At 49.1% G+C, this 19250-nt stretch overlaps 8 protein-coding genes across 8 annotated transcripts; 4 read left to right on the forward strand and 4 right to left on the reverse strand.

Annotated features, from left to right (window-relative positions):
• Nucleotides 1–149: 149 nt before the first annotated feature.
• C7974DRAFT_446210 (major facilitator superfamily domain-containing protein) lies at nucleotides 150–1939 on the reverse strand (the record flags this gene model as incomplete). Its single annotated transcript, XM_046145586.1, has 6 exons — nucleotides 150–404; nucleotides 506–680; nucleotides 747–1131; nucleotides 1188–1372; nucleotides 1422–1642; nucleotides 1700–1939. 6 exons carry the CDS (start codon nucleotides 1937–1939, stop codon nucleotides 150–152), a joined length of 1461 nt encoding a protein of 486 aa, XP_046000933.1.
• A 1299-nt stretch (nucleotides 1940–3238) lies between these two features.
• On the forward strand, nucleotides 3239–4869 carry C7974DRAFT_371950 (Tannase/feruloyl esterase; the record flags this gene model as incomplete). Its single annotated transcript, XM_046140046.1, has 2 exons — nucleotides 3239–4477; nucleotides 4534–4869. The coding sequence occupies 2 exons, from the start codon at nucleotides 3239–3241 to the stop codon at nucleotides 4867–4869; spliced, it is 1575 nt and encodes a 524-aa protein (XP_046000934.1).
• Nucleotides 4870–5228: 359 nt separating this feature from the next.
• On the reverse strand, nucleotides 5229–6247 carry C7974DRAFT_446212 (ClpP/crotonase-like domain-containing protein; the record flags this gene model as incomplete). The annotated part of the gene is made up of 1 exon (XM_046145587.1): nucleotides 5229–6247. The coding sequence occupies exon 1, from the start codon at nucleotides 6030–6032 to the stop codon at nucleotides 5229–5231; it is 804 nt and encodes a 267-aa protein (XP_046000935.1). The 5' UTR covers nucleotides 6033–6247.
• A 137-nt stretch (nucleotides 6248–6384) lies between these two features.
• C7974DRAFT_326729 (uncharacterized protein) lies at nucleotides 6385–8648 on the forward strand. Its single transcript, XM_046138994.1, has 5 exons — nucleotides 6385–6845; nucleotides 6893–7263; nucleotides 7312–7383; nucleotides 7448–8125; nucleotides 8180–8648. The coding sequence occupies exons 1-5, from the start codon at nucleotides 6610–6612 to the stop codon at nucleotides 8494–8496; spliced, it is 1674 nt and encodes a 557-aa protein (XP_046000936.1). The 5' UTR covers nucleotides 6385–6609; the 3' UTR covers nucleotides 8497–8648.
• A 966-nt stretch (nucleotides 8649–9614) lies between these two features.
• Nucleotides 9615–11168, forward strand: C7974DRAFT_468415 (uncharacterized protein). Its single transcript, XM_046146395.1, has 2 exons — nucleotides 9615–10062; nucleotides 10126–11168. Exons 1-2 carry the CDS (start codon nucleotides 9789–9791, stop codon nucleotides 10872–10874), a joined length of 1023 nt encoding a protein of 340 aa, XP_046000937.1. The 5' UTR covers nucleotides 9615–9788; the 3' UTR covers nucleotides 10875–11168.
• A 3117-nt stretch (nucleotides 11169–14285) lies between these two features.
• On the reverse strand, nucleotides 14286–16785 carry C7974DRAFT_92710 (fungal-specific transcription factor domain-containing protein). The gene is made up of 7 exons (XM_046147530.1): nucleotides 16631–16785; nucleotides 16379–16529; nucleotides 16274–16329; nucleotides 16100–16213; nucleotides 15710–16047; nucleotides 14751–15661; nucleotides 14286–14695 (listed from the first exon to the last, which is right to left on the reverse strand). Exons 1-7 carry the CDS (start codon nucleotides 16693–16695, stop codon nucleotides 14321–14323), a joined length of 2010 nt encoding a protein of 669 aa, XP_046000938.1. The 5' UTR covers nucleotides 16696–16785; the 3' UTR covers nucleotides 14286–14320.
• A 747-nt stretch (nucleotides 16786–17532) lies between these two features.
• Nucleotides 17533–18216, forward strand: C7974DRAFT_92769 (uncharacterized protein). Its single transcript, XM_046147532.1, has 3 exons — nucleotides 17533–17662; nucleotides 17740–17997; nucleotides 18061–18216. Exons 1-3 carry the CDS (start codon nucleotides 17644–17646, stop codon nucleotides 18102–18104), a joined length of 321 nt encoding a protein of 106 aa, XP_046000939.1. The 5' UTR covers nucleotides 17533–17643; the 3' UTR covers nucleotides 18105–18216.
• Nucleotides 18176–18843, reverse strand: C7974DRAFT_92762 (uncharacterized protein). The gene has a single exon (XM_046147531.1). It carries the CDS (start codon nucleotides 18712–18714, stop codon nucleotides 18328–18330), a length of 387 nt encoding a protein of 128 aa, XP_046000940.1. The 5' UTR covers nucleotides 18715–18843; the 3' UTR covers nucleotides 18176–18327.
• Nucleotides 18844–19250: the final 407 nt, after the last annotated feature.

Here is a 19250-nt window from a genome sequence, read left to right on the forward strand (position 1 = left end):
CGTTGGGTCTAGAGGGTTCGCGCTAGAGATACGTCTAAGACACGCTATATACGAGAAATCCACTATTATTGACTAATAAGGAGCCTTAGGAAGACAGGATCTGCACTAGCGTCTGCGCTGTCTTCCTGGCACGGTTACGGTAAGCCATTTTAGATCGTGTATCGGAAGAATGTCGCATTGTCGCCCTTCTGAGACTCTAGTTCCATTTCTGCTTGCGTGTATTCGGCTGGGGCCTTGTACTGCGCATCGCGTCTTGTGTTCTCCTTCTGCAAGTACAGCGTCATCCCTGTTGCGAGGAGGACGGTCAACGAGCACATCGCGATCAGGATACCGTGACCAGTGCGGTAGTGCGGGGCGTCTTTGGCTTGGAAGATGAAGCCAGCGACTGCGCCGCCAACATTGCCCTTGAAGGGTATTAGTACCACGTGAGAGATAAGAACGTAGAAGAGTAGGGACAAAAGAACCTTGGAAGGGAACGTGAGGGCAGGAGGGGAGTGAACCATACCGAGCCAATTTGCATAGCGACGCCGACACCGCGCTTGACAGAGCCTCCGATGTTGTTACTGTTCCATGAGGCAAGCTGCGGCACGTTGGCGTAGATGCCCGTCACGACCAAGAAGCAGGCGAAGTATTTGACTGCGTTGTTTTGCACCGTGATGAGAATTATGAAGCCGACAATGCTATGTGTGTCAATCGCCACAGCTGAATACGAGCAATGCAGTCACTCGCGCAAAGGAAAGACTTACGCAACTGAGGCAATTCCTATGATGTAAATGCCACGCCTGTGGTGTCTATCGGTCACAAAGCCAGCTCCTACGGTAGCGATGCAAGCCAGGATGTAAGGTGGTACAGACATCAATTGAGCTTTTTCATTCGAGTGGCCCATGCTGCGGATGATGGTTGGCAGGAAGATGGAGACGGAGTAAAGCGGCAGGAAATTCGACAGAGCAATGAGGCAGTTGACCCAAATCTTCCAGTCTGTGAAGGCATCTTTGACGAAAACGGGGCGGTAGTCGTCGGATAGCGCCGTGGTGTCTTCGCGGAGACGGCGAATTACCTCTGCCTTCTCGCGGGGATTAAGGAATTTTGCAGTGTCAGGGAAGTCGTTGAGAACCACATAGGCGATGCAGGCTGTTTCAAGAGTCAGTTCCCTCGAAGTGTAGGGTGGAGAGGGTAAGAATGCATACCAACGAGCACAGTCAGGATTCCTTCGAGGATGAAGATCCATCCCCATCCCGGTACGCCAGCAATGCCATCCATCTCCATAATTCCACGTGCAAGGAGACCTCCAAACGCACCGGCAATCGTGGCAGCGGAGAAGAAAATGGATATCCTAAGCCCGCATTCATGACGGCGATACCACATAGTGATGCTGGATTTCGTCAGCATTTCCGCTACGTAGACGGCAGGGGTGATCTTACTACCAGGCCACGCCAGGGAAGAGACCACCTTCAGCAAGGCCTAGCGCCATACGCGCTCCCAAGAGGCCACCAAAGCTATCCACAATCCCCATGAGCGTCGTTACGACGCCCCAGGTAACCATGATCGAGGGAATCCAGATAGAGGGCCGAAAACGTTTCATAGCAAGGTTAGAGGGTACTTCTGAGATGATGTAGAAGGGAAAGAACACAGCTACTGCGGTCTAAAGTCGCAAATCTGTCAGTGGTGACCAACCTTTCGAGAGGAGAGGGAGAGTTACAGCATAATTCCATCCTGTCATGCCTAGATCTGCCTCCAATCCAGCTAGTCTGGCATTACCGATGTTGGAACGATCCAGAAAGGAGAGAAGGTACATGACTGCAACAATAGGTAGGATGGCCCAGTCGAGTTTTCGAAGGAGTTTGCGGGTTTCCTGCTCAGAGAAGGAAGGGCCATCTTCGAGGTGTTCGATGGCTGGCTTGGGATCTTTTTCAAGATTCGAGGCACTGCTTGCAGTCATGTCGTCGGGCACACTCTATGCGTTGTTGTTCTCACTAATGATTGAGGAGAGAAGTGAGTGCTCCCGTGTGAAGATACCTGGATGTCCGTTTAAGAAGGATGAGCGCGACTCAAGTACTCGCGTTCTTTCGCAGCTCTGACGGATATGCAAGTATGTCAACAATCCTTCTACCAAGAGCATCCCTTTAGCTTCCGTAGTCTCAAATGCATAACATTGCGGGGGTGGAGCAATCCGGGATGAGAACATCTGGGGTAGCCGATGAAGCGGAATTGTGGCGCAAGCTAACCCTCAAGTTCGGCTGACCATGAAGCTTCTGTCAACCGCAACGCGGTGTTCAGTCGGCCTGGAATGACTACACGGTACATAGGTGAGTATTCTCACGGAGTCTAGCGGGATAGCCTAAAGGGTGGGGACGGCATTGGCAACTGACCAATGAGAGGCGGTACTATTGGAACATCGGAACACGTACTAGAATCATTGGAACATCACAGAAGTTTCTGAATACCAGTTGACAATTCTTCCTGCGTATGATTCTGTTACATAGAGCGTGTCTGGGGGCTCTTTTCAACATTATGGCATCATGACCTGACAGAACGGCTGACCATGAACCAGCTTGTGCGTACACCCTAGACCCCCCGTATTCTAACCTTATCGCGCAATTAGAGCGCGCCACCAAACACGGACAGTGGGCACGGGATGTGGGGACGGGATTCAGGCTCGGCACGGGCTTGGCAAAGTGGTGTTGTTAGCCCCCCAGAGGTTTCTGTGCATCAAGAGGTCCATGGCCAAAATGCTACGGACGAAACAGAGCATGCTATAGGTGCTACCTCTATTTTTGTCCATCGCTTGTGACTTGTCATTCGCGTGGACTAAAACCCTATGTTGACATTCCGCCCTTTCAAGTGGCGCGATGGGCCCGGCTCTGCTTGATACCCATTCACGCTTTGCATTTTTCTCTCCAGAGGGACTCATACGACTTAATCAGCTGGAATCTGGGCTTAGTGTTGTTTGCTAGCAGTAGTCACGTTAGGCTGATATTAACCTCGGTAGCGACCAGGGTACTTGAATAGGTGATCAACATTAACTATGAACGTCGTTAGCTATGTGTTGCGCGACTTCAGCTTTAGCCTCGCCTCGGTCCGTGAACCTCTCTGTGCGTCGACAAACATGACGCTAGGCTATCCTTCGAGTGAATTAAAGGGATTTTGAGGTCATCCAAAAGTGATATATATATCTATTCGACTCAGTCTCGATTTTTGAAACACCAACTGCTCAATCGCGTCCCTGAAACCATCAAAGATGGCTCTCTCGTTTTCGTCTGCCAATTGTACGCCCAGCGCTATACCTCTTCCTACTGTATTTGGCGCAGAGTTTCTGTCCGTTGAAGCATCCCTGGTACAAAACTACTCATTGCCTGCTGGCGCTTCTGATACATACCTCAACCACGGACCTGTTGGGGTTCAACCTGTCGACTTTTGTAATGTTACCCTGACACACACCCATCCAGGCCAACACGATACTCTGCATACCCAGATCTGGCTTCCCCTTCCTTCCGCCTGGAATGGACGTCTCCAAATGGTCGGTGGTGGCGGTTGGGTCGCGGGTGGCGATGTTAGTTCCTTTGGATCAATGAAGGGTGCTGTCGGTGGAGGCTACGTCACGTCGACGGTCGATGCAGGGGTACCGACCGATGATCCATATAGCTCAGAAGACTGGGCACTTATAAGTCCAGGAAATGTCGACTACCTGACACTTCAAAATTTCGCTGCTAAAGCACTCAACGATGGAGCTCTGGCTACAAAGGCTGTCATTGACAGCTTTTACGGCAAAGCCGCTTCACAGTCCTACTGGAATGGGTGTTCTCAAGGTGGAAGGCAGGGCTACATGTTTGCTCAAAGATATCCGGATGTGTTTGACGGCATTGCAGCAGCAGCTCCCGCGATCAATTACGCCGAATTCTTCATGACATCCGCGTTCCCGCAACAGGTTCTGAGAGAGATTGGTGAACAACCGTACCCCTGCGAGTATCAGACTCTCAGACGAGCTGTTACAGCAGCTTGTGATGGTCTGGATGGTCTCATTGATGGCATCATATCAGATCCGGATGCCTGCTTCTTCGACCCATACACCTTGGTCGGAAGTCCCGCAAACTGCAGCTCCGCGTCACCACCGGGCCCTGCTAACATCTCAAGCGCTGCTGCTGCTGCCATGGATGCAGTATGGCATGGTTTGCGTACAGCCAATGGCACCCTTCTTTGGCCCGGCGCTGGATACACTTCCAACGTAACCGTGATACTGGGAACCACGTGCTCAGCAAACGGAACCTGTACGCTTGACCGAAACACACTTTTCACTGACTGGATTCGGCTTTTTGCAGCAAAAGACCCTGACTTTGACGTTAATAAGATGACGCGGGAAGATTACGTCAACGCATTTCGTTCGAGCGTCAATGAGTACACGTCTATCATGGGTACCAAATCGCCAGACCTTACTAACTTCCGAGAGGCTGGGGGAAAGCTATTGACATTCCATGGGCTTGTGAGTACACATCCCCAAAGAATTTTCGAGCCCCTTGACTAACATTGCTGATCCAGGCGGATGAGCTCATTCCTTACCACGGCTCTCGCAGGTACTACGACGCGGTCGCTCAAAAAGACACCCGTGTTCACGATTACTACCGCCTGTTTGAAGCGCCAGGCGTTGAACATTGTATGGGTGGAATTGGTGGACTACCTGAAGGAACCTTCGATGCTCTTGTTGCCTGGGTAGAGAAGGGTACAGCACCTGAATCCCTGATAGGCACCGACCCACGCAGGCGCACAAACCTCCTCTGCCCGTATCCAAAGAAACCAACGTTTAAAGGCAAAAGCCCGGACTTCAGTGCGGAGGACTTCGAATGTACTTATGCTAGTGGCGCGCAGGTAGTATAACTTTGATGCTGGGAGTGAGCAGGTATGATGATAGAACATGGTCTTGCTCAAGTCTTCAACTCTTATATCAAAAGGGTCCCAAATTTGACCGCGACTGCTATCGATCCTCTGTCATTAGCTTCAATGGACTTATTGTATTCAACTACGCGCGATCAATTCAAGTGATTATTCAAGTGACTTCCAGATCTTGACATATCTTGACACCTTAAGTATCTATGGACTGTTGTTCACGTGTCTGAGCTCACAACTACCACGTCGCTTCAGAACTATATAGCCAATCCTTGTAAGGAAGAGGAGTTTACTATAGTAAGCTTGAGAATCTCTATTAAGATGGGCCTAACAAGCAAGCAACTCGTAATCTAGAGCTTTCCCCTGAACTGACGTTTGTGCTCTTGCTCAGCTCTGAACTGACCGACCGCCGCTTCGTACTCCGCTGAACCATATCTCTCCTTGTGGATGACTGCACACTCACGATCGTTTGCATCAAGCAGATGCTGAAGGATTGGCTGCTTCATGAGCATCTTCGTTGTTCGTATAGCCCCCGGCGGCGATTTTAGAATCTGACGTGCAATATCAATCACTGCGCGTAGAAACGACTCTCCTTCCTTGTGCAAAACTTTGGTCACCAAGTGCAATGCCTCTGCTTCCTTAGCGGTAATCCTCTCCCCAGCCAAACAGAGCGCGGCGGCTTTCTGATACCCCATAATTCTAGGGAGCGTGTAGCTCGAGGCTCCTTCAGTAGCCATTCCCCATTTAACAAAAGGCGTGAAGAAGTAAGCATTAGGCACGCTATAGACAAGGTCAAAGAGTGCAAGACTACTCACGCCATAGCCAGCAGCTGGGCCGTTGACAGCAGCTATGAGCAGCTTCTGGGAAGAGATGATGGTCTTGTTCAGTTGGTGGAAGTCGGAACCCAGAGCGAACGACATGTGCCCCTGCGTGTCCATCAAGTCCATCCCGGAACAAAAGAATTTGCCTTCGCCTGTCTGAACAATGATCTGTACTCCAGGCTGACTGTCTGCCCACTTTATGGCAGACAACATCTGTGAGAGGAGGTCCGGATGGAGAGAATTTCCTGACTTGGGCCGATTGTATTTTACGATCGCGATTCGACCCGAGTCTTCCAAATCGATATTTACAAGGTCATATGTTGGTCGCTCCATCGCGAGGCGAGAGCCAAGATTTGCTATCCAAGGCAGCGATGTAGGCAGCTAGAAACCAATGCAACGAGAGTTGAACGGATTTGCGGCAGGTGTAAAGGATGTTTTCAAGTGTCTGGCTGGAGTACAACGTGCTGATGATCTGGTGGATAGAATGATACAGAGTCAAGACGCGTAAGTTTGCAGTCTGATGGACTATTCCCTCGCTCACAACATCCCTAATTGTGCATCATCTTTCGTGAGATGCCGAGTTCGGCAATAACGCGCCACTGCTCGCGCCAAGCCCGCGCCAAGCCCGTCCCCACACACCTACCACGTGCAACATCTGGGGTAGCTAGTTTCCCCCAAAGTCTCAAGCAACATCCCTCGGGTCCAGAAAGGCAGAGTACGCAACCGAGGCTGCTGTATGCCGCGACTAGAGGAATGACCGCAGAAACTAAACATTGAATCTCGATAGGTATGTAGCCTTGGAGCTGGAAATACGGAAAGGTTGTAAGAGTACTACCTATAGAGCTACTATAGTTACTCAGTCGAATCCGATTCTTATGACAAGCAACCTTGTTGCTTTCTTTTTCCCGCGATGGCTTCCCAAAGACCAGAATTCTTCAATTTCGCAGTCAATGTCATCGACTATTGGGCAGCCCAGCCAGGCAATCTACAAGCCATGCAGTGGGTGTCGCAAGATGAGAGCTGCACAAAGACTATGAGCTTTGAATATTTTGCACGCCAATCGCACCGTATCGCTGTCTTGTTTGAGCAATGGGGCTTGAAAGAGGGCGATACGATGATTATGATTCTTCCCCGAGTACCTGCATGGTTGGTTTGCACAACGTCTCCTGTGAGGATTTGCTGATTTGTTGAAGGTGGGAAATAGCAATTGGAGCCCTTCGCAGTGGAATCGTTCTTTCTCCTGCAACAACTTTGTGCACCGAGAAAGACATACAGTACAGATGCGTCAAAAGCGCAGCCAAGGTATTCATCGGGGATGCAGTCAGTGTTGCGAAATTCTTGTCTATCCAACAAGTCTGCCCAACAGTTGAGAAAGTCATCCAAGTTGGGGATGGTCCAAGTAATCAAGCTATCTCGCTCTACTCCTCGCTGGAGACGATTTCTGCAGACGCGAAGTTCCAAGCAATGCAGAGACACTGGTCTCGTCCGGCTTTGATCTATTTCACTTCAGGGACATCGGGACCACCCAAGATGGTGGGCCACAACCAAATCTCTTACCCTCTTGGTAAGAACTTAGAGTTTTCCGCTATTCAATGGTACTGATGTGGCATAGCAAACGTAAACACCGGCAAGTACTGGTACCAGCTAGCTCCAGGTAGAGTTCTTTGGAATACTGCAGAACAGGGTATGGGATACCTTTGCTGAGAACTACAAGAAGTAAGACTTGATGCTGACCCTGCGACTTCTAGGTTGGGGAAAGGCTGCGTGGTCTTTCTTTGCAGCTTGGAATTGCGGCGCATCACTCTTTGTATACGATGATCGTCAGGCTTTCAGACCCCAACGAACGATCGATATCTTGCACCGATATCCAATTACCACGCTTTGCGCCGCGCCCCTCGTTTTCCGACACTTGGTTTCAACACAAACACAAGAACACTTCAAGCAGAACCGTCCGAAGGCGTTAGTACACTGCACAGCTGCCGGCGAGGCACTTGACGCCGAGGTCACTAGGCGATGGCAGCAGATGACTGGGCTGGAAATACACGAGGGTTATGGTCAGACTGAAACAATTTTGCTGTGTGGTAACCTCAAAGGATCCATAATTCGGCCAGGATCCATGGGAAAGCCCGCACCAGGTGTACCCCTGCACGTTATAACTTCCACTGGAGCCGACACAGCTGATGGGGAGGAAGGTGATATGGCAGTCTTATTGAGTGCTGGGAAAGATAAAAGCGACTTCTTCGGGATCTTCGATGGGTACGTTGAAAGTGGAACCACGGTCCACCGAGAGGAAAAAACTTATACAACGAACGGAGAGGTCAAGACATGGTACTTGACCGGCGATAAGGCATATCGTGATGAGGACGGCTATATCTGGTTTGTGGGCCGGGCGGATGATGTCATCAACACCTCTGGTTACCGAATAGGTGCGTTCGTATACTCTTCATGCATGGTCACAAGAAGAACTGATCACATACAAGGCCCGTTCGAGGTGGAATCGACACTAAATATGCATCCGGCCGTTGCTGAATCCGTGATAGTATCTTCTCCAGACGATACAAGGGGCGAGGTTGTCAAAGCCTTCGTCGTTCTAACAGCAGAGTTCAAAGATGCTGACCAGAACAATCTCAGAGAACAGCTACAGGGTTTTTGCAAGAAGTATGCTGCTCCATACAAATACCCCCGGAAGATAGAATTCGTGACAAGAGGTTTTCTTCCCAGAACCTCGAGCGGCAAAATACAAAGGGCTATTCTCAAGAAGATAGAATGGAGGAATAGAGTCAAAGCAAGACTTTGAACGCGATGGAAGTTGCGGCCTGATGTTTATCAGAGTCACTTTGAGACTGGGTACCCACAAACATAGTGATCTCTGGAGTAAAACCAGTACCGAATGGAATAATGCGCTTGGCCCCTGATCTGCGTCATCCACCTCCCTACTATGTATTCTAGTATCTTATATTATAGAAGTTAAAGTAGAGGATGTGTTTTATTTAACTTAATAACGTTTATCTCTATGCTGCTTGAGCCTAACAGTTAGATAAGGCTAATATATAGGAACGCACATGATACATGCTTTTCCTAGCTCTAGGACCTAATAGATAGACAGGCGGTATCCGCACTTGCGCTATGACGTTCTGTCTCTCCTCCTCTCTGTGTCAGTATTTTTAAGTTGCAATATCCAAGCTTAGAAAATACATGTCTGCAAAGTCTATGTCTTGGAAGAAGCGAACGACAGGCTCATGTGTCTGCCCCCGAGTCCTCGGAGAACGCATACATTTCTTTCTCTCCGTTATGCTGAAGGTACGCTAACTTATCTGCAAGGTTCTGCTCCAGAAGACTTACCATTCAAGTGAAAGGCGAAGAGCACATATCCGACAATGCTCATGTAAGAAATGGATGAAGAGCAGCTGTGCGTGTTCCGTTCTTGTGTCCGAACTTTTCTTCTACTGACGTCATGAATATCGAGAGCTATGTAGATGTTGGCTGGCGCCAGATACCGCGATTGATTGGAGGATTGGCCTGGCAGCGGGATGCGATCTCGAAAGAACGACGCATCGATGGACAACTCTGATTCAGGTTTAGCTGCACGTTGAGAAAGGGCGCGCAACTTGAAAATCCGGAAATCTGGTCTCGGTATCGTTCTGGAAGCAACGAGTTCAATGAGAGTAGTCCTCACATCGCGGCATACTGCCTAAAAAAGCATCGCTGCCGATGAAATCATCGAGATCATGAACGGAGCCCACAGCCGGGAACCAGGAAACCAATATTGGACAAACACGAGGCAGCCAAGTGGCTTGGCAATGTCGCTTCTCATTGGTGGCGCGCTAAGCACACGGCAACAGCGCAGAAATAGCCTTGTTAAGGCTGAAGCAGTAAGCATGGACGTCGTACGGACTCCTGCAACTGCTACGGAATCCTGCAACAATCCTGCAATTGTTGCAATGTGCGAGAAGACTAGGCAGGATGCCTTACATGCTGTCACGGCCACAATTACAAGAGAGACGCAATGACTGCGAAAAAATGGTAGCCCTGTTTGCGCGATCGCTTGCTTGACGATTTCGTGTCCTCCAATCTACATTCCTCGTGTCAATGGCCGAAACTGACACAAATGGCCTCGACTGGCCATGTTACAATACCAAAGGCGCGAAAACAACATGGGATGACAAGTCGCACCTACCGTGTAATTTGACTGCCGTAGCTGCTGGTCTCCACTCAACATGCTGCGCGGTCGGTGACACTTGTCTAACAAATGGCTTCTGTGCGAAGGCGGAATGGATTAACAAGAGAAATTATTACATTCGAGATGGTTGCACAGACAAGACCTGGCAGGACCCAGCATGTCCCAAATATTGCGGGACAATTGGTGAGTTCAGAATGTCAGATCTACGATTTATACCGAGTGTGGAGACTGACCTGCCTTGTCCAGAACCTGATAGAAATACGGGCCTTGCCATGCAGTGTCCAGGACGAGACTCTTGGTGCTGCGCCATTGTTGGCGTTAGCCTTTTCAAATGGCCAAAGACGGACAACATCAACACGACCTGTTGCAGTATGGAGGAGCTGACATTCAGCGCCGCCGCACCTGTTGCATACGCCAAAATCCCCGACCTGGTGCAGTCTGGCACACCGTCTAAACAATCCATATCCACTGTCTTTATAGAGAAAACTATACTAGAAACAGCGACCGTTACACCTGGAGAGCTATTGAGCAGTCCTTCATTGAGCGGTACCTCATCGAGCGGTCCCTCATCTAGCAGTCCCTCATCTAACAGTCCCTCATCGAGCAGTTCCACAACCAGCAGCGACGCGCAACAGAGCTCCGACTCAGGAGGCCTCAGTACAGGTGCAAAGATTGGCCTCGGGGTAGGGATACCCGTCGCTGTGCTTGGACTTGCAGTGCTCTGCATTTTCTTCTGGCTGCGACGAAAGAGAGCCGCAAACGCCAGCAACGTGCCTTTGGAGTTACCCGGAGTAGACATGAATGGTAATGGGCATGGACATGTGCCACCCAAGCAGCTAGAAGCCAAGATCTACAGGCATGAAGCGCCAACATCGAACGAGACTTATGAGCTTCCTGCGGCCCCTAAGCTATCCGAACTGTCCTCGTCAGACACCTCGACTGCTGAGCTTCCTGTTCCGAACCAGGATATACGACCGGGAACCCAGACCCGATAGTAAGATGACCAGATGATGCCGTGGGTTGGAAAGATGTTGAAATCCTTACTCCAACAGGGTGCAGTAATTTCTGAGACTTCTGTTCGAGCGGCGCCCGCGTGCCTGGTGACACGGATCTGGCAGAGTCAAGGCTGCTGCGAAGTCTGAGCGAATTTAGTGCGCCCTCTGGGAGTTGCTATCGCTGAAGGAGTCCTTGCACGTCACTCGATACGCTTCAGCTAACGTCCTACCAAGCGCTACATGCTGTGAGGGGAAATGTCTTCTTGCCCGTGGTCCAGTAGTGCATTCGCAACCGGTATAAAGCGCCGCTAACTAAGCGGATTAAGATCGTGCTCGACACGAAGTCTTTGGCATCTTGCGCTGCGTGACTTCTTGCGTGATGCAATAAAAACTCTTTTCACTTCTCTCTATTGCTTTCTCGCCCCCTCCTGTGTTTTTTATCACATTTCTGAACATCTGGAGATCTAGACACCACACATAACCATGAGCCACTCGTGTCCTGAAATAAACAGCAGGAATTCGATACGTGCATTTTTCCGTGCCAATGGAACGCATGTAACTTGCGGTGTGCGGAGGTCAAATACACTTGTCCCCATTCTCAACCTTTCAAAGAGAGGGATTAAAAAGAAGGAGTTGAAACATGTGTGTTGGAAGCCTATTATTGAAAACCAACACAAAGTAACATGTCTTTTGTCTTAGCTTCCCAGACCTATGTCCCACTGACGGCATAAAGCTCGTTCTTGTTTCCTCTCCACTTTCTGTCTCCTATCTCTCTTTACTGCATTTCAATTTTCCCTCGGCATACTTGACTTTCAGAACGCTGAATCACAAAGCAGCATGCGACAGCTCAGATGTCTGATACTTTGAAACAGCCTGCTGATGTTCTCTTATCTGGAGCTTTCTCATTCAGGAATCTATAAAAGTGTTCTCTCTGCGAATGTGTACAATTCTACCTATAACGTCTCAACGCCTCTGAGTTCTCGAAATAGAATGATGGAAAATGAACTATAATGGTGTGATCCACTCCCGTGTCTGAGTCCTCTATTTACGTGTTTCGACTTACCACAGATGTTTGTATGCCACGATATCGTATACTCACACTATTCGTCTGCGTTGAAATTCGAATAATTGAGATAAAAACCTGATGCCTCAACCCGAGGAGCTTGGAGCCATGGGACAACAAAGGCATGTCTTGTGTCTCAGAGTGTGGGAATGCGTTCCCTTACCTCACAGGTGCACAGACATCTTGTTCTCATCTCCCGATTCAGATAATCAGACCTAAACAATCGAATTGGAGTCTAGAAAACAAGTTTCCGACAAGGTAGCCGTTGGAAGTTGATTCCGAGAAAGTATGTATGGCCTGATCTAGATTGGTTCCGAAAAAGCATGTTCCATCGATGCTACGGCGCGTGGAGATTTGACTTACTTTCGGTCGTGTGTTCTTTTTTCTTTCTCTTGTCTTTACTCTAAGTCTCGTAAAAAAAACGGCCGGCCTGAAGAGGTGTTCAAAGATGCCAGTGTATGATAAATGTCTGACTCCCACAGATTCGACGAAAGTGACAACATATCATCGAATCTTTCCTCTCTCTTCGTTTGCTCTGTCTGTTGCGCCCGCAGTTACTTCTCATTATGAATCAAAGAACTTGAAAGGTGTGTTCAAGACCGGTCCCTTGGCTGTGAATGCCTGGAATACTCCCAACCGCTGGGGTGTGTGTCTCATATCCTGCTTCTCGGGAGTAGGAAATTTGCCAGCAGCGCAAATTAATACGCTATCAATCTATATCTGAAATTTCTTTCCCTTTCTTCTTGTTTTTCCTACAAGATGAGAAGAGACAGCCCGAAGTCCGCACATAGAACTCAGAGGCTGGATGTCATGCCTCAAAATCAACAGCAGACATTAATACTTGCTATGCCAATGCTCGAGAATGACCTATAAGACGCTAGTAGTTTGGCGAAGAGCGCAACTACATCTTAGGGTCTCGCCCTTCGGTCATTTCTTTCTCCCACACTTGGCCCAATGCTCAAAAAGAATGAATACGTTTCACAAAACGAAGATGTAGACATTTATGTGGAAAAGAGATAGTCGACATCAGCGATAGGTCTTCTATTTGATTTCTCAGATTTATTCTCATCGTACACCATTGATGTTTCACACTTTTCCCGGAGACTTGCCTCTCTTCTCGCATGTCTGTTCTGTGTATGCTGCACTTCCTTCAGATGTCCATTTCCGCGAACTATATCTTCCGTGGACAAAGGTCTGGAATTCAATATTGAGGGGGAGCTTTTCATATCTGCAGATTAAACCAGTAGGCTGTCATGACCATTGCCACGAACTTAAAAAGATCAGAGTCTAGAGCTACAGGGGTAATCGCACCTTCACTCCTCATTGCTGTACTTCACGAATCCTCTCTATACATTCCTGCCTATTCCGTCTCCCAACTTTCAAGACTTGCACACCATTTGAAATGTCCACAAAGTAGGTTATATGATGTGAAATTCAAGCTCCCTGAAAGACGTATCTTGCTCTGGGTTTGAGAAATTCAACGTTTCATAACTTAGACAGTGGACAGCACACATCTCCTCTCCTCTACCTTCTTTAATGGAGGTTTCCTGTCAACAAACCGTCTACTTCCTCACATTGCAAACTCGAAGCCTTTGGACTGAGAATCAACCCCCCCCCCCCCCCCCCCCAAGACATGAATATCGTGCTTAGATGTCCAAAATGGAAGACGGGTATTTGTTCAATTTCAATGATTCGAAAAGATGAGGAAGATCCCATTTGGCTGGTCCGGCAAACACCTTTCTATCACTACCCCTCCTTGTTCTCTCATTCTCCGTCCCACTATGTTTACGTGCATTCTTTACTTCCCAGTTACAACATCCATATGTTTGGACTGAGAATCAAGTGAGCTCACTTCAAACGATTTTGTAAACTAGTAAGGCTCTGGCTAGACGCATGTAACTGTAGAGGAGAATTTAAGAAGGCGACAGCCTATGTACTAGGTGAGCGTAATGGATAAGGGCATTAAGATACAAATACGTACTGCCATGGAACATGTTACCGCGATCATCTTGCCAGTAAGCACACTTCTCATTGTTGTGTAAGTAGGTCATCGTGTTCATTATCGTGCATGGTTCTTGCGCGTTGACTACGAATGTATCAGCAAGAGTCCGAACTGAACTGCTTGAAAGTAGGAAGACCATATACCTGCTCCAATATTATGGTAAACGTTGTTTGCAACCCATCTCCCATCTCCAGTGCGGGTCCAAGCGGAACAGACTCCTGCAAGAGAGACAGCAGCTGTGAAGGTTGCAAAGTGCATGTCGAACAAGTGAAAAAACTGCCTTTGCATTTCTTTCTCGCTGCACCTTACTAGTTGAGACCGACTTTCAGCTTTGGAGGGTGAAAGGTGTAAGCAATTAGAACATCCTCGCACTTGAAGCCCTTACGGACCAGCTGTAGCATCGTTGAGTCCATTGGGTCCACCGAGGGCGGAGTAAAAGTTGTCCATCATAGTACTGGCATCGTGGTGGCCAAACATCTGCGGTATGATACCATCAATATGACCGCCATATTCTTCATATGCCACAGTCGGACTTCTTTCCCCCATGAGTGCAGCATGCATGAGTCCGGGTATTCCAGCATCTTTCGTGCCTGTATCAGACAAACCATCACTTGAGGGCATAGACATCGTCCCGTAATCACAGAGAGCGTAAAGCTGTTCGATATCTGCAGGTTCTAGGGACATGATCTGGGCAGAGGATTCGATCAAGAAAGCGTAGCGAGCCGAGTCAAGAGAGAACTGCGAAAGTGCCCTCGCCTGCAAGTATCTTTGGGTCAGTTCTCGGAAACAGAGTGAGTGTGTATCTACGCACCATTCGAAGTGAGCTTTTCCAGTATCTGGCCTTTTCGGTAATGTGTGTCATACAATTCTGCAAAGCTTCCAGCGATCTCGAACCAGTGACGGCGTTAGGAGAATGTTGAAACAAGCTGTGTATCGAGCCGGCTACAAGTAAACTGTAGCTGAAGAACGTTGCTGACACTCGGTATCCTGCGTATCTTGCGTTTGCCAAAGTCCGTGTGAGTTCTTGGGCATGGCTCGAACAACTTTCGAGTGCTTGGGTAAGAAAGCTAACAGGAGCTCTGGTTCCACATCTCTCTAATCGACGTCGAAGCAAAAATGGGTGATGTAGTAAACAGTAGCAGAGATGATACAGGACAAAAGCAAAGATGTCGGACTCAGTGACCTGTTTGGTACCTCTGTGGCTCGTGTGTTCGTTGTTTAAAATGTGCTCCTGCATATCTCCATAGCAGTCAAAGAACGTCTCAAAGCGTGTGAGCCGGGAACAAATGGATTGATACTCAGACGTATGAACCCATGGCGGCTGCTGACCGGCGCTCTTATTGTGTTCGAAAGCATAGCTTGCGCTTTGACTCAGGATAGATGCAAGACCTATTGATGGTGCAAATGACCTTAGACTTTCCATTTCTGAGTCATCAAGATGGGGCAGATTTTCTAAAGTGACGACCTTTTCGGGCGTCGAGGTCGTGAAGGAGTCTTCATTGCAGGGCAGCTGCAGGTCGATAGTTCGATCCAAGAATAGCGATGGTCGGTCCCTACCGCAAGTCGCCATTTTATCGAGGAGGAATATGGACCATAAAGTACGGCGGAGTTCCTCCTGAGTGGAGAAAGGCAATGTAGGGGAGGGTTCTGTCATCATCCTCAAAGCCTGTGCAAGACTAACTGCGACCCCTATCTTGATCCAGGCGGTTCCATGCTTGCATGCTACTTCCATTAGCTGTACTGTGTCTCTTGGGAGATATTACCCCGTACCTGTAAAATCGTAGATCGCTAGCATAGTGGCTGCTTGAACCAAGCGATGATTGAGCCCGCTTTCAGAATCGAACGCTTGTCGAACAACCTCACTCCAAGCTTCTGAAGCATATCTCTCGCTCGAATGGAGACCATTGTTCTCGTAGAACGGATCGTGCGAGAATCGTCGGGACATTGCGAGCACAGCCAAAAGCAGGTACTGTGGCAGCTGGCCGTTAAACAATTGAAACCTGAACGTTGCTTCGTGAAAAAAACAGTATGGTTGATTGTGGCAAAGCTCGAAATAGAGGTCCACGGTTGCGTGCAAGACGTGACTTGGTGGAAGAGCGGTCGACGCGCTGCTCATATAAAAGCTGTCAGACCGGTCAAATAAAGATTTTTCAAGCTTACGTGACTTGGCCTTCGGCCAGGGTGTGAGATGGTTGGCCAACAGAGAGTATCTGCGGAATATCCGCGAGGAGTTGCCAGTCTATCGGCGGCACCATTTCAGCTGTATTGATCTCCCTGTAATGAACAAACTGTATCAGTCATAGGTCATTCACTGTACGAAAAAGGTTACGATACCTTGAGGCGCTGCTTAATTGCGGTTCAATGCGCGGCGTGCTAAGAGCAAAATCGGCCTTCCCAAAGTTTAGCTGATGCACTCTCGATGGGGACGCAGTATTATACGTAGATCTCGTTTTCTGCCTCAGGATCACCAAAGATTGACGACCGGTGGGCCATTGTTGTCCAGCCTTGGTTCGGATAGACACACTTCTGAAGGAGTCGGGCGCAGAAGCTGCATGAGGGTTGCTCGCCATGACATTTCACCTTTTTCCTTCTATCCTAGTTGTCAGATGTACGAAGATGCGTTCCCTATGACCAACCATACGTGAGAGGGAACAGACATGTGCGCGAGGAACACGGGTAAACGGAACTCACCGGCAGTTCAGGCATGTGTGGCGCGATCGCTTGCTGCTACCGGCCCTTACACCACTTCCAGACATACTGGCGATATTTACCTTGATATAAAAGCTAGGCGCTCATAGGAAGGGGTCGTCGGCGGTCTGAGAGACTGTCGAAGGGAAACGTGGGAGGTGTAAGACGGTAGAACCTTAAGTTGGCCTAGTCGCGCCAGCCCCACATCAGATGGTGCTGTCCGCAGGCCCACTCCCCGCATCAAACCCCAGAGATGTGTTTTACAAGCGAACACCCCCTGTCGTGTATCTTATACGCGATTTCTGCGATTCCGCAGTTTGGTTAATGATTACCTACCAGCGCCACGGATATCGGAACAATGGCAGCAAGTGCGCATGCACGTCAGCACCTCCCCGTATAAGTATCGCAGGCCGGCGGCGGCGCTAACAGCTCGTACCAATGACGGGGCAAGCAAAGTCTCATCTCGCATCCGAATCACTTCAACACGTTCACGGTCGTTGATTACCCAGCGAACAGAAGATGCTCATAAACTGCGGGCGCGCTGGACTCGTGCTCGGAATCTGGAAGCCGGAGGCTCAATTCCTGGACGAAAGGCATCTGATGGACACATTGGACCTGGTGGGCTTGATATAGTACAAACGCGGCTGCTGGTCAATGGTTGGACGCGTATACGCTCTTTCACTCTTTATCTTAGTTCTGCTTTAATCTTGACACTTGGGCAAAGTTTAAACAAACACCGACGTGAAACAGAATTGTTGAGCCTTTGTAGAGTGGCGCATGGCGACTGCAACACCACTATGAAATGTATTTTGGGTCACGCTATTGGTTAGTTTCGTTATTACTCACGTGCCTAGGTGACTTTCCGAAGACGTCATCCGCATCAATCAACGCCAGCCTCTATATCTATTTACATGGTATTGTCTGACGGGTCCAACTCCTCAAACGCTGAGGTTACAGGTGCGGCTATTTGCCAAGTACGTTGATAAACTGGTAGATCTCTTGGAACAGGGAGGGACATGGTGCACTGTTTTAACTGTGAGTAGCCATTATCAGTAGTTCCATGTCATAAGGATGCTGCGAGAAGAATGAGGGATCACTGATCATATATGCAGGTATCACCTTCGGTACAATGGGCGATTTGGGCGAACCACTGGACATACTAGACGAGTCAGATTACGACCAATGGGTGATGTACTTGTTTGTCACTATCAGACCTGTGAGCAAGTTTAATTCGCTAGCCATCCACCATTCGCTCTTCCGACTTGTCAAATCTCTCTTCCCTGAAGCTTCTGAACATACAAAGGCTGAATACTTTCAGTATAGCGTCGGTCTCGTATCCAAGCGTGTTCAGTATGGTCTTACTCCAGAAGGTACTGACCTGTGGGGTCTAGTGTAACGCCAGGATGGCGAAAGGTTGACAAATTATCAAACAGAATTGAATTCGAACTCCACCATGGGACCGATACTACGTTCATAACGTTCTTAGGCCTCACCTCTGGGGCACCACAATTCACTGAGAAGCGGCAAAGCGAGAGGCTGAAACATGCTCGGGTGATAAGAAGGCTGCGTTGCCGCTGTTCGGTCAGCGAGGCGCGCTGAGCCTGTGTGAAAACGCAGGATCAGAATCCAATAAGACGCAGCATTCCATTTTCTATGCTCATGGTATCTCACAAGTTGTTGTCCGCTAGAAGCCCGTCTCATCATCTCCCAGCAGTCATCCCCAGCATGCCCCAAATCGCGACCACTGCAGCGCTCAGGAACCGGAAAGTTGCCTTTCCTCGCCCACTCTCTTGCAGTACAATATACCCATCAACCAGTGCAAGCCACCCCAATGACGCGAGAACGATATCCATTGCTTCAAGATGACCCTTGAGGTAAAGCGCCCATAGCGCAATGCCTGTGCAGGTGATGCGGGCCGAGCCAACCGCCATGACCGGATGAGCAGGTCTAGAGCTTGCGATGTTTTGAGGGAAACCAAAGGTCAGAATGGCCTTTTCGGGATTCCAGAGCGGCATTGTGCCGCCGAAAGCTGTGGTGGTTGCGATGAAGAGTGGGGGAAAGTGACGGAGCTCGAAATGCTCGAACATTGCGAAAAGCAGCTAAGGTCTGAGGGTGCTTCCCAAAGTTGAGGTTGAAGATGTTGAGACAATTAAATCAGAGGAATTGATGGAGTTGGGGGATTGCAAAGAAGTGCAGGGCTGCGGAAGATACAGGTGTATGGCGCCAAGCTGTGGGTCTATGAGGCACGGCGGGTGGCACAGCGCCGACCCCGCCCCGCCATCCTAATTGGAGACAACCACCTGCATCAAATCCCACAGCTGAGTGTATCGGAGTCCGTGGGGTCAATGCAGTCCAATCACCTGCAGAAATACCTTGGACATCGTACCAGCCAAACGCGAAACACTCAAGCCTTCTGCCGAAGTACCGTTGTACCTGCACACGGATATAGGCACCACCGAGGAAATAGAGTGCGGGCTTCAACGCAAGTTTCTGGACAACTATTCGGAGCTTAACCGCATGATACCAGCTAGAAAGCCCATCGCCATACCTTGAATTGAGTAACGAATACATAATAGGTACTGTCGGATTCTGTCGAGCGCGCAATCCAGACATGATGGTTACA

Source organism: Boeremia exigua (assembly GCF_020726555.1).
Source record: "Boeremia exigua strain MPI-SDFR-AT-0100 chromosome Unknown C7974scaffold_2, whole genome shotgun sequence".
NCBI classification, from domain to species: domain Eukaryota; kingdom Fungi; phylum Ascomycota; class Dothideomycetes; order Pleosporales; family Didymellaceae; genus Boeremia; species Boeremia exigua.